The following is an 18,464-nucleotide window of genomic DNA, read 5'->3' on the forward strand; positions in this document are numbered from 1 at the left end:
CGCTTGGGGCAGAGGCCAAGGAGCCATCCCCAGCGCCCGGGCCATCTTTGCTCCAATGGAGCCTTGGCTGCAGGAGGGGAAGAGAGAGACAGAGAGGAAGGAGGGGGGGGTGAGAAGCAAATGGGCACTTCTCCTATGTGCCCTGGCCAGGAATCGAACCCGGGTCCCCCACACGCCAGGCCGATGCTCTACCGCTGAGCCAACCAGCCAGGGCCGAGACTGTACCTTTGAGGGTACCAGGGGTTAGAGTAAGTATTGCTTAATGGTTATATAGTTTTGCTTGGGATGATGGACAGGTTTTAGGAATAGATAGTGGTGATGGATGTACAACATTGTGAATATACTTAATGCCATTGAACTGTACACTTAAACATGCTCAAAATGGCAACATTTGTTATATATTTCATCACAATAAAATAATGCAAAAAAAGGTTTAAAGATATTTTCTATCAACCAGAAGCTGAGATTATTCCTCTCCAGTAGAAGTGCAGGAAAAGAAATGCTAAAAGAAGACCTTTAGGGTGAAAGAAAATAAAATTAGATGAAAGTTCAGATATGCAAAAAAGAAAAAAAGAATACCAGAAAAAAGTAAAAAGGTGACATATACAATATCATATGTGGAGAAGTAAATGACAATATAGCTATACATTGTAAGATTATTAGATTGTTCATGAAATAGAAAAAGATTAAAGAAAAATGTAAGTTTAAGATTTCTATAATAATCTCTATAATAATCACCAAATACACATATACAAACAATATAGCTAGTAAAGTAGTAAGCAGGACAAACTACAATTCTCAAAAACTCTCATTTCACCCAAAAGATGGCAGGAAAGGAGGAAGTGAAGAACACAGACTAGATGGTTCTAAAAAAAAGCATGTACCATGGTGAAATCAAATTCAATCTTATAAATAATTACATCAATTGTAAATGAACACTAATTTTTTTTAAAGCTAGAGAGAGAGAGAGACAGACAGACAGACAGACAGACAGACAGGGACAGACACACAGGAAGAGAGAGAGAATAGAAGCATCAGTTCTTCGTTGCGGCTCCTTAGTTGTTCACTGATTGCTTTCTCATATGTGCCTTGACCAGGGGGCTCCAGCTGAGCCAGTGACCCCTTGCTCAAGCCAGCGACTTTGGACTCAAAGCAGTGACCTTGGGCTTCAAGCCAGTGACCTTGAGCTTTAAGCCAGCGAGCGACCTTTGAGCTCAAGCCAGCAACAATGGGTCATATTTATAATCCCATGCTCAAGCTAGTGACCCCGCACTCAAGCTGGATGAGCCCATGCTCAAGCTGGCAACCTCAAAGTTTTGAACCTGGGTCCTCTGTGTCCCAGGCTGATGCTCTATCCACTGTGCCACTGCCTGGTCAGGCTGAACACTAAGTTTTTAAAAAAGATTGGCTGACTGGATAGAGAGGAGTATCAATTATTTGTACTTGATAATAAATAAATTTTAAATATAAAGACAGTAACGAGTTGAAATTAAAATAGGTGAAAATGTAAGCCATACACATGATAAGCAATATAGCTAAGTGTGGGTATATTTAAACTATACAATTAGATGTTAAGATGAAGATTATTATCAGGCATTTCATAATAATAAAAGTATTGAGTTATTAAAAATATAATCATTTAAAATGATATAAAAATCTGCCAAATGGAAAGAAAGACCAATGAATCAAACATTTTTTATTATATATTCAAAAACCTAAATAAAAAACTTAAAGAAACAGTATGTCAGACACAAAAGGGTATTTGTGAGAATAATTCATCCTAAGAAGAAATGATTCCTTAACTGTAGGAGTTTGTTTTTTATTTTAATCTTAGAAAGTCCAATTTAATATATATCATCAACATGTAAAATAATAAAAACTATAGGATTGTCTCAATATGTGACAAAAAGTTACTCAACAACAAAATTGATTTAAAAGAAAGGTAAACCACAAGTAACATATTACCTTACCACAACTGATATCCATCTCATATAGTGATTAATGTCATTTACAACTGTAAACTCAAACTGAGTACATTTCTATTAAAATCTGAAGAAAGAAAAAATGCCTGAAATTATTATTGTTTGATCTCTAAAAATTCTACCTACTGAAATAAAACAGAAGTGGAAAATAAGAGGAACCTCATATAACACAGACTCAGAAACCCCAGGGAGTCTTTTTTTTTTTTTTACAGGGATTCCATGCATACTGGGACTCTAAGAGACACCTACTCGGCTTCTTCAATTTTCCGAGGTTGCAGACTATAATTCCCCTATATCTTCCCATTCTTTTCTTGGCACAGGAAGGGGGTCTGGCTACTGTCTGCATCCATCTCTGTGGAGCCTGTTGCCTGCATTAGGCAAGCTGGGTCTGCCTTCACTCAGAAAATCAGAGACCTGTGGACAAATGCTGCTGTTCAAAAGTCACCACCAACTGGCCCCAGCCAGTTGGCTGAGTGGGATAGCTTCAGCCCAATATGTGGATGTCCCACGTTTGATTCCTGGTCAGAGCACACAGGAGAAATGACCGTCTGCTTCTCCACCCTTACCCCTACCTCTTCTCTCTCTCACTCTTTCTTCTCCTTCCGCAGCCCATGGCTCAATTGGTTCAGCACATTGGCCCTGGGCACTGAGGATGGCTCCATGGAGCCTCCACCTCAAGACGCTAAAAATAGTTTGGTTGTGAACGTGGCTCCACATGGGCAGAGCATCAGCCCCAGACAGGGGGTTGCAGGGTGGATCCCAGTCAGGGCGCATGCGGGAGTCTGTCTCTCTATCTCCCCTCCTCTCACTTGGAAAAGAAGGGGGAAAAAGTCACCACCAGTCTCAGACCTCAGCAACTGTTTGGATCTTAAACAGGTTTACCAAAGAATGTTTGAGAAGTTTCTACTTTACACCTTCTGTCACACTGAGAAGATGTCATATAAACCAAGTTAGAAAAATGACAAGAAGAAATTACACAGAGACGAGAAAGTATTGGTACAGAAATAAAATCCTGTGGTCAGTAGACCGTTCACTGGAAAACATCAAAGTAGTGAAGAAATATGTGTGTGGACACACACACATGAAACACAGAAGACTGAGAAATAAGATGGAGAAAAGATAGGTATGAGGAAAAAAATGTGGCGATCTCAGTCCAGCTCTAACCTGCATCTAAGGCTAGAAAGAGGGACTAAGATAATATGGAGCAAAAGTGGAAAACAAAAAGGGTCGAAGAAATGATTCCTAGGAAAGAAACTCAGTCTAAAAATAGAGAGTGTGAACCATTTTACAAGGAACTACTAACAGGGACAGCCGTAGAACCAAACCACCACTGGTAATGATGACATGGAGAAGAAAACAGATTGCTGCGAGGGCCACACTCCACAGATAAGGGTTAGCACTTTTAACTATTAGTTCTGCACAGGGCACACAGAGTAGCTTGGTTCTGAGCTTCTTCACAATCTCAAAAACCAAAAATAATGGAGTGGCAATCAGAACTTTAAAAGCAAAAGGCTATAACCCCCAAATTCCATATCTAAATCAAGTTGTTGTTTTTATGTGTGTCAAGATTTATAATACTAAGAAGATTTAGGATTGAAGTAAACTTTCTGGAAAAAAAAAGAAAATTTTGGTAAGTTTATGCTGTAACAAATGTGTATTAATTAAAACAAGAAGCAGGCCCTGGCCGTTTGGCTCAGTGGTAGAGTGTCGGCCTGGCGTGCGGGGGACCCGGGTTCGATTCCTGGCCAGGGCACACAGGAGAAGCGCCCATTTGCTTCTCCACCCACCCCCTTCCTCTCTGTCTCTCTCTTCCCCTCCCGCAGCCAAGGCTCCATTGGAGCAAAGATGGCCTGGGCGCTGGGGATGGCTCCTTGGCCTCTGCCCCAGGCACTAGAGTGGCTCTGGTCACAGCAGAGCAACGCCCTGGAGGGGCAGAGCATCGCCCCCTGGTGGGCAGAGCGTCGCCCCTGGTGGGCGTGCTGGGTGGATCCCAGTCGGGCACATGCGGGAGTCTGTCTGACTGTCTCTCCCCGTTTCCAGCTTCAGAAAAATACACACACACACACAAAAAAAACAAAAACAAAAAAAACAAGGAACAGAAAATGAGTTAAGTATTGGCAAGGTGTAGGCACGGAATCCAGCAAAAGGTATAGGCAAAGTAAGTGTTTCAAAACATGGTTCTAAAACTGACAATATTCTTTAAAATTGAACATAAAAATTGTATAAAAGGGGGGAAGGGCAGTTGATATGTTTATAACAGCCATCTATGCAAATTAACAGAGAATAGAAAAGAGAAAGGGAGAAGTATTTAATTTCTCTTATAAAATAGAGTTTTATTCATTTGTAACTGATGTTAGGAGTTAGGGATAAGTTCAAAACCTTTATGGCCATTATTAGAAAAAGTGATAGTAAAATATATAACTTCCAAACAACTGAGAGGATGATATATTATTTTAAAAACTCACTACATTCATAAAGAGAAAGAGAGAGGTTCAATAGTGTGAATTTCAAAACCAGCATAAAATAAAATGACAGCATTAAGACCCAACAGAAAGCTCTTAAATAAATGATAGGTTAAACATGCCAATAAAATGGCGCTCAGAGGAATTAAAAATTAAAATATAATGGCCTGTATTGTGTAAAATTTCACTGCTAACAAAACCACACGGAGAGGTCAGGAGTGCAATGTACCATGTTCCTGGGATACGCTAAATAATTGCAAATGTTTCCCAAGGACCACACTGAACAACAGAAGTTAGGCAAACACAGGCAAAAAGGTTATGTGTCAAAAACCAACAGAAAGCGAAAGCATTACCCAAAGGCATTTAAAGGACATTTACACTGATAAAGAATACAATCTACTATAACAGCGGTTCTCAACCTGTGGGTCGCCCGCCCGCCCGGCGGGGTCGCCTAAAGCCATCGGAAAATACATAATGCATATCAGGTATTTACATTCCGAATCATAACTGTAGCAAAATTACAGTTATGAAGTAGCCACCAAAATTATTTTTTGGTTTGGGGTCACCGCAACATGAGGAACTGTATTGCGGGGTCATGGCATTAGAAAGGTTGAGAACCACTGCACTATAAGGGCAAACAGAGCTTTGGAAAATAAAATAAAAACTGTTGGAAGTAAACTGAAGAAGCAACATAGCAGGGGGAGACTTCAATCTCTCCCAGTAATCTGGAATAAAATAACCAAAAATGCAGGTGGACCGGATATGGGTGATGTGAAGATAATTTCTAAGCAAGTCCAAAAGCCGTATACCATAGAGACAAAACCTTCATTAAAATTCATCGTATTACTGCTTACAAAGAAAATCCTCGCAAATAGCAGGTCCTATGTATTTGCCAATATGAAATGAAAATAAAAAATTTAAATGTAACCTAGAAAGTTAAAATTCCAGCGTTAGAGATCATAAAATAATTTCCTAAATAAAAAAAAGAAAAGAAAAGAAAAGAAAAACTGTAGAGTAGCAGAAGGAATTTAAAAATACAATAAAATGTTATAAAGGAACCAATGAAATAAAACTATCACAGTTTGGGAGATATCATTAAGCTCTTTACAGTAGCAAATTTCTCATCCTAGTTGCCTTAATTATTATTATTATTTTATGAAATGTATTGTGGTGATAAATGAATTCGGTAAAGTAGCAAGATACAAAATAAATACCCAGCAATCAGTTGCATTTTTATACACCAATTATAAACTATCAGAAAGGGAAACAAAGAAAACAATCCCACTCATAATTGCTTCAAAAAATATGAAATACCTTGAAATAAATTTAGCCAAGGACATAAAAGGCCTGTGCTCAGAAAATTATAAGACATTGAAGAAAAAAACTGAAGAATATACAAATAAGTGGAAGCATATTCTGTGTTCATGGACAGGCCTTAATTATTAAATAATGAGGAATTATCAATAAAATAAGTAATCTACTGAAGTTGTTAGAAATTACATCAAATAAGCAAAGCAGAAATGAAAACAAAATAATAAAACAGAAACATCCTGCAATTAAAACTAAGGAAAGTGAAAATAAATTGCCTCAAGGATAGAAGAGGCCCTTATCACTCACCGGTCCATTTATGCAGAGTCATAAACTCCAAAGTCCATGGGGCCAATATAGTCCATTAAAGAGGAGCAGGTAGGTATAGGACAATAAGGAATGGTAGAGACTGGGGCAATTGCCTTGCCTATAAAGGACAGCTGCTCAACTCCACCAAATTACTGCTGTGAAGAAATGCAGATCTAGTTTTGCCAAATTCTCCAATTTTAAGAGGAGAGAGAAATGAAGATTTTTAAATATGAGATTCTCTGCTATATAAAATGATGTGTAAGCCAAATAAAACATGGCTATGAGCTGTATTTGGCTGGGAGGATGCAAATATGCAGCTTCCAATTTAGACTACTTACTTCAGCTTGGATCAATTTCAATAACATACTTTTCCAGAAAAACTCCATTTCATGTAGATGTTCAAATGTATTCACACAAAACTGTATAAAGTATTCTTTTGTAAAATCTCCCACATCTTTTCATTTCTAGTTAGTTTAGTAATAACTCTCTTTACTTTTAAATATGCTATATTTGTCAATGTATCCCTCCCCCCCCCCTTAAAAGATCAGCTTTTGGATCTATTCACTAAATTGAACGGTTTGGGGTTTTTAATTTTTAAGTTTCTAAATGGGTGAGATTCTTATTCAAATTTTTATTTCTAGTGTGTTGCATGTAATAAAAAATGTGCCTCTAATATTTGTTCTTTGGAATTTAATTAAGCTTTCTTTGTGGCCTAATAGCCATGTATTTTTAATGTTTCAGAATCACTTAAAAAAGAAGGGTGTTCTCTTTTAAGGGTACAAAAGTTATACTACACAGACATGCATGTCTATACATATACACACACATTCAACGTGATCAAATTATTTTACTTCATTTTATCTACTTGATCAATCTAAAAGAAATGTTTTAAATCTCCAAAACAATTGTTTTTGCCCCTATTCACAGTATTTCCAAAGGTTTTTCCTGAGGTAAAAATTTTGCAATGAATGAATGTGACACTGTTTTTTAAAGCCTAAAATCCTTAAGTCATCATTAGTGTTGTTAACTAATTATTTCCAGTTCCCTCCCTTCTGGGCATGGAGTCAGTTTCTACTTCCTAATGCCCCTTGGTATTAGGCACAGCCATGTGACTTGCTTTGGCCAATTAGATGTGAACAAGAATGACAAAAACTTCAAGAATCACTGTATGGTTGATTCACTGGGTCTCTTTCCCTTGCCGTAGCTATCATGGAAACGCAGGCACAGATGCCTCCTTCTGCAGGACCCCTGAATGAGGATGACAAAGGGAATCTACAACGGACATACAGCATGGTGACTCAGAACTTGTATTTCGTGGCATCCGGCTGCTGATATTGGGGGGGGGGAGGATTATTTCTTACTGCAGCATAACTTAGCCTATTCTTACTGAAAAGAATCCAAAAAAATAAGGCAATCTGCAAAAGGAAAAAAAAAAAGGATGACCAAATCAACATATGAAAAATAAATAATCTCAGTTATAAGTTAAAATAAGTTCTTCCTTTTCACCAATCATATTAATAATGATTTGTTAAATAATACTGGTCGGGGTGCTCTAAGATGGGCATTCTCATATATTGCTTTTAGCAAACCTTGCCTGAGAGAAATGTCATCTATATACAAGGGGTTTTATCATTCTTATCACTGTTCATGTAATACTCTTACCTATAGGAACCCAGCACCGTCTCTGCTTCCACGATGATGCCGTATGCAGTACCAGGAGGAAACCAACTTCCTAAGTGGGATTCTGAGAGTGTTTGTTTTTAGAAACTATCTGTAAGACCACAATAAGTCTTACACAATAGGTCTTCATCTCTGTTGACTCCTTACATTTTACAGTGCATGTCAGCCTCTGTAGGCCACAGGCTACTGTCACGTCCTTTCTGTGAACAGCACTACTGGTACGATGTGGCACCATGGAAACCAGCTGGGCAGGTATACAGACCAGACCATTTATACACAAGGTACCAATTCAGGCCTTAACATTCCACTTGTACTTTCTGCCTGACCAGCAGAGAGGTGAGCAATCTTACCAAAATGCCATTCCTACTGACAGGAGACACTGCTAACCACGCACATCCTAGCTGTCTAAGAACACCTGCTTTAAATATATCCAGTGACTGGGGGGGGGGGGGGGCTTTTTCACATTTTGAAGGGCAAAGCTAATATAGTGATGTAGACAGGGGTAAACAGTGACATAGCAGACTCACAAATACTTCTAGGATGGCTTTCACTTCCTTTTTTTTCTTTCTTTCTTTATTTCCTCTTTTTTTAGGTAAAAGGAGGAGAGATAGTGAGGCAGACTCCCACATGCTTCCTGACCAAGATGCACCCAGCAATCCCCGTCTTGGGCTGATGCTCGAGTACCAAGCTATTTTTAGCACCTGAGGCTGATGAGCTCAAACCAACTGAGCCATCCTCAGCACTCAGGGCCACGTTCAAACCAATCAAGCCGCTGGCTGTGGGAAGGAAAGAGGGATAGAGGGGGAGAGAGATGGGGAGAGAAACAGAAGGTCACTTCTCCTGTGTGCCCTGTCCATGAATCAAACCCAGGATATCCATACACCAGCTGATGCTCTATCCACTGAGCCACCAGCCAGCACCTCCATTTTTTTTTAAGATTACCCTTGTGATAGGAAGCAATAAAATGTTAATTAAATCACCTTGATTTTTTAGTTTGCTAATTAAATTATTTTATGATTAGGAAAATGAATATATCATAGAAATCAGTATATATAACTATATAAATATATATATATATATATATATATAAAACTGCTAATTTTTAAAGAACTATGATAGGTTAGAAAATCATTAGTATAAAATCACTTTGAAAGTAGTTATCTCAATCAGACCAACCACCATTTAGATATAGGAAAATCCAAAACAACTGCAGCAGTGTCTTGAAATCTTACCCCTGCACTGAGGATTACAAAACCTCTATAAATAACAACTCCATGGTAAGCAGCTCAACGTCTTCATGGGTAGGGGTAACCATTCCCACACAAAACAAAACAAAACCTGGTTCCTCTTGCTATCTAAATGAACAAGAGCTGAGAACAAAGGATGAGGGGGGAAATGAAGTGCTAACATTCTTGCTAATAAAAAATAGAAAGATGGTATCTATGTTATGCACAGGCATCGTAATTAATTAAATGTTATCTGTGGTTTCTTGGGCTAAATTAACTATTGAAGGCAAGGCTTTGGAAGAGCCATGTAGCGCAGGGGTCCCCAAACTTTTTACACAGGGGGCCAGTTCACTGTCCCTCAGACCACTGGAGGGCCGGACTATAAAAAAAACCTATGAACAAATCCCTATGCACACTGCACATATCTTATTTTAAAGTAAAAAAACAAAATGGGAACAAATACAATATTTAAAATAAAGAACAAGTAAATTTAAATCAACAAACTGACCAGTATTTCAATGGGAACAATGCTCCTCTCACTGACCACCAATGAAAGAGGTGCCCCTTCCAGAAGTGCGGTGGGGGCCAGATAAATGGCCTCAGGGGGCCGCATGCGGCCCGCTGGCCGTAGTTTGGGGACCCCTGATGCAGTGTCTATGTTTGACCTTTATGGTAGCAATGGTGACTACCAGGGCTGGGTGGGGGTGGGATGGCTGCTTTCACATGCCCTTGAAAGAAAAAAGAAGCTCGGGCATTCAAACTTCTCTCCACTCAGGTCACAGAGAACTAGAGTGCTTCTAGGGTGGCCCAAAAATAATCACTTGTTCCTTCCGACATTGGGGAAGACCCCAAATTTAAGTGTTTGGCCTGCAGAATTCTAAGTTGAAATCACAGCCTCATTAAGTCTCATGAAATTTAGGGCACTGATTGGAAAGGCATGGGACCTGAGACCCTGAGACTTAGGAAGGGACCTCTGGGTGGATTTAGAAAACTGAATGCCCAAATCTGCCCAATGTCCTCTCTGATGTCCTCCCGAGGTCTGACAAGGCCAAATTGAAGAACTTAGAGACCCTGAATACCCATGATAAACACATCTGCGATAGCTGCCTTGAATGCCTACTTTCAAAATCCACTCCCACCATGTTTCACCGCCTCTAAACGTGTCACTAGGATCAGACTAGCACATTGTGGGAGAAGTGACAAGTCTGATACAGGAGAACACGGAGTTGCAAGATGTAGCTAATTTTTATTAGTGTAAACCTGGGGGATAGGTTTAGCAATGGATTCTAGGAAGTTAAAACAAGGGAGACAGAATACAATATTAGGGGAGTCTTATTGAAGACTGGTCTTATTGAACTGGGTGCACATACCAGAAACTCTGTTTTTATTATGTTGGCTTGAGTAGCTGGAAGTTCGGTCTTTAGCTGAAATTTGGATTCAGTGCGGCCCACTGTCAACAAGATGAAGACAACAGACCTTTGCCACCATAATGCAGAGGAAGGAACTGCTCAGTGAGACAGAAGTGCTGGAGCGGATTTGTCAGAAGCACCCACCACCACTACATATCCCAAGAGGCTAAAGGACTCTCCCCTCGCTAAAGCAACAAGAAACCCAAAGACACCACCTTCAAATCACAAACTCTGCTCTGGGGTCAGGCTTGACTCACGTAAGGATAACGTGGGGAGTGGCTGGGGTTCTTCACCCAGCCAGAGGTGATAGGAGGCTCTCTGGAACAGTAATTGGTAACCAAACAGTTACATATACGTTTGAACTATCTATATATCGTGCCTCTGGCATGTATGTTTGTTAGATGTCTGTGTGTGTGTGTGTGTCTGTGTGTTTGTGTGTGTGTTCCATGTAGTCAATGTTTCAATATTCTATTGTCACTCTAAGTGACCGATAGCCACTAAAATCACCAATATATATAAGATATGTGGTTAAGATCTTACATTCATACGGCTCTTACTAGTAGCATGACCTGGACAAATTGCTTGAAACCTCTGTCCTTCATTTTTCTCATCTCTAAAATGACTATTATAATAGTACCTATAGCTGTTATGAGGACTAAATAAGGTAATACGCTAAGTGCTTAGAACCATGCTTGGCCCATGGTTAAGATTCTGTAATGTACTGGCTGGTATCATTGTTACCCAATGTTACTGTGGGGCATGGAGACCATTACGTAAGTGTTAGTTATCATCATTACCCAGTTAAGACTTACCACATTTAGATCAAAGTACATTCAGCAATAATTCACTAACACAGACTGATGGTTTTAATCATCATGATTTAATGCCAATCATGCTTATTCACGAATGCAAACATTTGGAGAGGTATTTTCCTATAATTGACCTTTGCCAGAAATTGGGCTCTGTGAATTACTTCCAGTTTTTAGAGCTACAGATCTCGTGCATTGAGTTAACGGCAGGAGACCGTGGAGGGGGAGGGGTCCCCAAACAAGGAGATACAGTTAGGTTTGCTTCCCGTTTCTCAAAGCAAGCCCCAGACTAGCACCTCTCCAATTTTAATGTGTATACAAATCACCTGACTCTTGTTAAACTGCAGACAGTGGATCAGCAGCAGGTAGGGTGGGTCTGAGATTTCGGCATTTTAAGCAAGCTCCCAGGTGGTGTGGATCCCGCAGGTCCCTGGACCACGACTGGAGGAGCAAGGAAGCTGAGGCCTCTGCGTGGGGGGAAGCGGGGCTGCCGACTTTCAGGCAGGCTGGCCGCCCACCGACTGTCCGCTTCCTTCATCCAATCCCCAGAGGAAAACTCCTTACCTGCCTTTCAGGCATTAACTTCTTATTCAGACCTTTGTTCACACAAATGTTCACAGGCTTGAAGATTTCTCTTAGCTTTAGATTTAATGTTTTGACCAAAGGGGCCCCAGTTGTGCCGATGCACATACATTGCTGTCCATAATCCGACAGGTTTGTTAAAGGAAGCAGGCTCCTGGTCCCCATCCTGGGGCTTCTCAATCTATTTGTCTGTTTTATTTTGTTTTGTTTCGTTTGAACACACTCTTTGGTGTTTGACCAAGATGCACCCAGCAATCCCCATCTTGGGCTGATGCTCGAGTACCAAGCTATTTTTAGCACCTGAGGCTGATGAGCTCAAACCAACTGAGCCATCCTCAGCACTCAGGGCCACGTTCAAACCAATCAAGCCGCTGGCTGTGGGAAGGAAAGAGGGATAGAGGGGGAGAGAGATGGGGAGAGAAACAGAAGGTCACTCAGGATTGCTCTCAGGATTGGATGCCTCTCCTTTAGGCTAAAAAGTCCCAGCTAGTTCCACCTCACACCCCATGGCCACACAGTGTGCAATCTGTATACGAATGTCTTCCCACACTAGGCGTGAAGAAGTGTGCTTTCTAGCTCTCAGACAAGACGCACACCAACTCCAGGGCATCCCAACAGGTACACTGACGTATTTGAACCGAAAGTGGAAGTGAGTGCTACTCAGAAGTAAGCATATACTTTCTGTGTTATCTAGGAGATCACAATGTAAATAGGAAGGTCATAATCACATGACCACTCAGCCAGGACTAAAACTTGCAGTGAATGGGTAGCGAGCGAGGAAAGATGTGAACACACAGGCCAACAAGGGAGACACGGCTTACTTTCCCATGGGACTCTGGCCATCATTTTGTTCTTTGCAGTCAGTGGTATGCCTCAAAGTAAACTAAAAAAGTGAATCCTGTCAACCATAAAAATAAGCCAGTTCACACATAATGGACACCAGATAAATCCTTTTAAAACTGAACTAACATGAATCAAATCCACTATCCAGGCAGTGGTGAACCTACAAAACAAACTAACAAAACAAAACTACAAACCTGGTGAGAAGTTATTCATTTCCCAACCCCAAATTTGTTGGAATTTCATGAGATTCTGCATCTTGGAGGAACAACAACAACAACAAATTAAGGAGGAAGAGGGCAAGGTCTGACTTTGTTTCGAAGAGGGAGGGACTTCCGTTCTTTATGAAGAGGAGGCAATGTGGACAGAGTGATGAAGGGCATGAACGTCTCCTGGTTTGAGTGTCTCAGGACACTATTGGTAAAGCTAGCTGGATTCGCTCCAGAGGGCCGCAGGGGTGTGGTTATAGAAAGCAGTCAAATGCATCCCTTGGGTTTGAAGATCCCAAGTCTGTATTCCCCAGAGGATGACACGGGAGGCCCGGATGAGCCCCCGGGAGCTGCTGTGGGACCACAGAGCAGTGGGAGCAGCTGGCACGTGGTAGAGCCACAGTCACTTCCAAGCAGCCTTTCTCAGCCCACCACTATAAAAGATTGATGCTTTGGAGATGCTTTTTGGGTGACTATTTTAGCAATCTTTCCAAGGATGGTATCTGTAACTTCTACCGTGATGCCTTGTAGGGCAGTTGATGCCTGACAGGTAAGGAGAGCCTGGGGGGGGGGAGCACCGAGCTTCAATGCCTCCAGGAGCCTCAGTGAGAGGGTCGCAGGTCTCCAGAACCTGGGATGGAGAGATGCTGGCCCAAAGCATGCAGGAAGAAGGAGTCCTGGTCCCTGACTGGCTTTAGGACAAAAGGCACCTAGCTGCAGAGGCTGATGGAAGAGGACTGGGAAGGTGTGATCAACAGGGAGTACAGAATTGAGTTCAAGTTCCAAGAAAGAACCTTTGCAATAATGAGCCAAAGAGGAAGCTCTGGGCGTTGGGCAAAAGATTTGGTTTTCTCTTTAGTATTTTACTGAGTAGTTTAGCCCATGCAATACACACACCCGCGCACGCACACACAGAGTCAGTCCCAGCACTAAAGGCAAATTGGACATGGGCCAAGAGAGCAATCCCAGACCCTATTGCTTGTCTTCCATTCTGCTCTGTAGAAAACCAGCTCCACACAAGACTGGAACTGTCTGGCTCCTGCAAGCTCTGTGTCCAGGAACCGCCCCCCCTCCCAGAGCTCCCTAACCCAGGGAGGTTACTGTTACACGCGCAGCCAGCCAGGCACCCTATCCCAACGAACCACCTAATGAAAGCCTCATGTGTTGACTTAGGCCGCATAGACACTCTCACGCCAATTCTAGCTGGGTCTCAGCCAAAGGTATGACCTCATCGTCTGGCAAACCGGGGACCCCAGAAAGAGAAGACTGGTGTGTGGGCCAGACCTGCTCCTAATCATGGCCGGCCAGGATAGATGGAGACAGTGCCTCTCTTCTGAAGCCCCTCAGGACCAGGGGTCAGGGCCCGTGGGCCAGGAGGCACAGTCATCTGACAGCTAAGAATCCTCAGTCTGGCCCAAACACTCCTTTTGGGGGGCATTAGCCCCATAAAAATCTCTGCCTTTCCACAAGTTTCACACCAAAGAGAAGCTTAATTGGGCAGAGCCAAACCTCTGTGGAGAATTCCCAGCTACAGAAGCTAGGAAGGAAAGATATAAGTAGAACTTAGATTATTTTTTTTAATAGAACAGCTCAAAAGAGCCCATTAAAAGAAAGACACTGAATAACAGTCTATCCATCCATATCCAGAACTTCATACCCCAGAAATTTCACTTATCAGCATCATTTACAAAACACTTCAAGACCCACATTTCAGCCTCAGACTGGGCATTTTTCACACACTTAGGCATTTAATAAATTGTGTAGGCAATTCCTTTTGCCTACACAGCTGCACTGTTTTCAAATGTTCTGTATTAAGTCATTTTTAGGCAACAAGACTTCAAAGAAGCTGCACTTCAGAAATAAATAAATGTGTTTATACCTGATGTGGTCACAGTGAAATAGCTAATGACTTGGGCTTTCGTTAAAGGCTGGAATAGAAATTCTCTGCAAGATTTGCTTGTAAGTTCTGCCTTTAGGCATTGGTAGCTGAGTATGAAAGGTTGCAAAAAAAAAAAAAAAAAAAGGTGAAATTTGAAGTCTCTTAATTGCATCCCATATGGAGCATTGGCCTGAGTCCTGATGAGCCCCTTGAATATCCATCACACGAGACCCCTGGGGACTCCTAGGCCTCGTGGAATCCGGGAGGATTTGCAATAACACAAAAATTCCCCATGAGCTGAGGGACACTGAGTAGAAAGAACAAGGACTGACTTTGATGAAGAGCCTTCAGTCTTCTAGGAGTTACTCTCTGACAATAGCCACAACTTGATTTTTATTAAATAGTGCTAATTTCATTTGCTTTTGGTCCATTTGACTAGTAGTTGTGGAAAGAATCAAAGCACAAAACCTCCTTAGTTCCATAGACAGAGGTGTGTGTGTGTGTGTATATATATATATATATATATATATATATATATATATATATATATATTGTATTTTTCTGAAGCTGGAAACGGGGAGAGACAGTCAGACAGACTCCCACATGCGCCCGACCAGGATCCACCCGGCACGCCCACCAGGGGGTGATGCTCTGCCCCTCCGGGGCGTCGCTCTGTTGCGACCAGAGCCACTCTAGCACCTGGGGCAGAGGCCAAGGAACCATCCCCAGCGCCCGGGCCATCTTTGCTCCAATGGAGCCTCGGCTGCGGGAGGGGAAGAGAGAGACAGAGAGGAAGGAGAGGGGAAGGGATGGAGAAGCAAATGGGCACTTCTCCTGTGTACCCTGGCCAGGAATCAAACCCGGGACTTCCGCACGCCAGGCTGACGCTCTACCACTGAGCCAACCAGCCAGGGCCTATTTTTATTATTTTAAAGGGGAAACACTTCTCTGGAAATATATCTCTAAAATAATGATGGGAGTCAATGGAAAAGAGATTTTGCTGTACAATGTGTGCTTTGCTCTAGTTTTTCAGAAAGATTTCCAAAATTCAAAGAAAGGTCAAATCAAGCCTTCAAAGACAAGATGATTCACAATTCATCATAGCTTTAGGACAAGGCTGTGTCTGCTCACACTACTGAGTATCCCTGATACAACATATCTGTCCTGACCAGAAAAAAAATGTCCACAGCTTCACTTGGAGGTTGGTGCTATGGTTCACTCACCATACGGTCGCCTCTTACTGTCAATCTCCCAACAAGTGCCATAAGGTAACAAAACAGAACCCCATTCTTCCAATTAGGCTGCAGGCCAAGCAAACACCTTCCTACAATGGCCTTGGCCCAAAAAGACTTCCTGGTCCCCTCCTCTGCTTTTTTTCACTTAGCCTAGACTTCATTTTTTACTAAGAGTCCCAACAGTCTGCCTCTCTGGGAACTCTTATACCTGGAATCAAGCTGTATTTCAAAGGGGGTGTGTGTATGTTAAAGTAAGAAGAAGAAGAATGCTCCTTCCTGGACCTTCAGCCAAGGTGGGATAAAAATGTCAGGAGGGTCACAGCCAGTTTGAGATAGACTCTTAGGTTTTAGAGTGGGGGAAAAAACCCAAAAACCTTAAAGGTTCTCTAATGCAGTCGTTTTCTCAGAATTTTCAAAATACAGTGAAACTCTATTCCCCATGAGATCGTATGTAGAAACCCAGCATATAAAACCGAGAGAAAAGAAGCTGTATTATTTCCATATAATGAAATATGATTTGGTCATAAAAAGATAAAATCCTGACACATGCTACACTATGGATAAACTTTGAAAACACGATCTGAAGTGAAAGAAGTCAGTCACAAAGGACCACGTTACATAATTCCATTTGTATGAAACGTCCGGACTTCCAGACGGGGAAAAGCCATAAAGATAGAGAGCCCGTCAGCAGTTGGTTGCTGAGGTGCGGGGGAGGGGTTGGAAGGGGTTGGGAGGTGATGTCTAAGAGGTCCAGGGCTTCATTTTGAAGGGTGAAATGTTAGAATATTGATTACGGCACTGGTTGCACAAACCTGTGAATTGTACAGTTTAAATGGGTGAATTTTATGATGTGAAAATGTTATCGCAATAAAGCTGTTACAAACAAACAAAAACCGTGTTCTGTCTGCTCTGCCACCCTGGCCTCCCTGACCTTGCTCCCTCTAGTAGCCCCAGAACCACCTCTGCAGACCCCTCGGGCTAGATGGAATGGTCTAGTCCAGGTTTCTTCTCCTCGATGGTAACCAAGACATGAACCCTAGTCTTTTGACTCCGGCTACAGGGCCCTTTAAACCAAAAGTCTCCCTGATGAGTCGAGGCTCATCTCAGGGCCAGGCTGCTGGCCTGGGTCTCACCGTCCATGTCCAGGCGCTGCATGATGATGGCCAGCTCCACCTCACTCGGCATGTACCCCAGAGAGCGCATGGCCATTCCCAGCTCCTGCTTGGAGATGAAGCCATTCCCGTCTCGGTCCAGAACCCGAAAGGCTTCTCGGATTTCTGCGAGGAGAAAGCAAAGGAAAGTCCAATGGTCACGTGGCTTGGTTTAGCGCATTGAAATTATTGCTGATCATCTAACTACTGAACACTCCTAACTGCTTTACCAATAGTGATACGTCAAAACCCTTTAACTCAATGAAAGAGTGCCCAAAAGAGGAACAACAACAGGAAGAAAGGGGGGAAAAAGGAAAGAAAGAGAAAAGGGAAATGAAAGAGAAAAAGGAGGAGGAACAAAAGGGAAAGGGACAGAGGAGAAAAAGAGCTTCGGAAGGAGGAGGTCCTAAACACTGGAGTAGGAACATGATTAGACAGTGGTCCCAGCAGAGAATCATGTTAACCAAGGCCACTTCCTAAGCAAGGAAGGATAAAGATGAGGTTTGGTCGGTGAGAAGAAAAGCTACCTCTTCACTTTGGCCCTTAGGAGGAAAGGAGGATGAGATTCCTACACAGGCTTCCGTCTCAGCTCCCCGCTGCTGCAGGGACTGTGCAGAAAGCCTTTTCAACCTCCTAGTAGGACAGAAGTTACAGATCCCGCTGCTTCTATTTCGTGCCTCTAATTTATAGTTGTCTTTTTGGTTATAAACAACTTTAGATCAAAAAGAGTGCCATAAAAGCCCAAAAGAGACACCTGTAATCACCTTCTCTGGGGCTGGCAGGGAATTTGACTCTGCTATCAATGAAGCCATCCCACTCGGCAGGCGGGCTCCGTCCTCTTGCCCCAGACAGACTTGCTCTGCTACCTACCCAGAGTCCCTCCCGCTGAAGTCCCTGTGATATGAGTTCTGGGTTGGCTGAGCATTTCCTAATACAGAACACCACTGCAAGGCATGACATGGTGAATTTGAGATCACAATCTGAAGAGAAGAGGTTCGCCCATTGTATCTAAGCACCAGACGTGGCTAGCTTTAATTTATCATCAATAAAACCAGTGCAGGCCCTGGCCGGTTGGCTCAGTGGTAGAGCGTTGGCCTGGCATGCAGAAGTCCTGGGTTTGAATCCCAGCCAGGGCACACAGGAGAAGCGCCCATTTGCTTCTCCACCCCTCCCCCTCTCCTTCCTCTCTGTCTCTCTCTTCCCCTCCCGCAGCGAGGCTCCATTGGAGCAAAGATGGCCTGGGCACTGGGGATGGCTCCTTGGCCTCTGCCCCAGGTGCTAGAGTGGCTCTGGTCGCAGCAGAGCGACGCCCCGGAGGGGCAGAGCATCGCCCCCTGGTGGGCGTGCCAGGTGGATCCCGGTCGGGCGCATGCGGGAGTCTGT

At 42.6% G+C, this 18,464-nt stretch overlaps 1 protein-coding gene across 5 annotated transcripts in view; it reads right to left on the minus strand.

Moving 5' to 3' along the window:
• The window catches only part of CALN1 (calneuron 1), a 535,700-nt gene that overhangs the window by 229,727 nt on the left and 287,509 nt on the right, over window positions 1-18,464 (minus strand). For all 5 annotated transcript variants that reach the window (XM_066274635.1, XM_066274636.1, XM_066274633.1 and 2 more), the window contains one exon: window positions 17,064-17,207. In XM_066274635.1, coding sequence (XP_066130732.1) covers window positions 17,064-17,207 — 144 coding nt within the window. The remainder of the gene's footprint in view (window positions 1-17,063; window positions 17,208-18,464) is intronic.

The sequence above is a fragment of the Saccopteryx bilineata genome, chromosome 4 (assembly GCF_036850765.1).
Source record: "Saccopteryx bilineata isolate mSacBil1 chromosome 4, mSacBil1_pri_phased_curated, whole genome shotgun sequence".
NCBI classification, from domain to species: Eukaryota; Metazoa; Chordata; class Mammalia; order Chiroptera; family Emballonuridae; genus Saccopteryx; species Saccopteryx bilineata.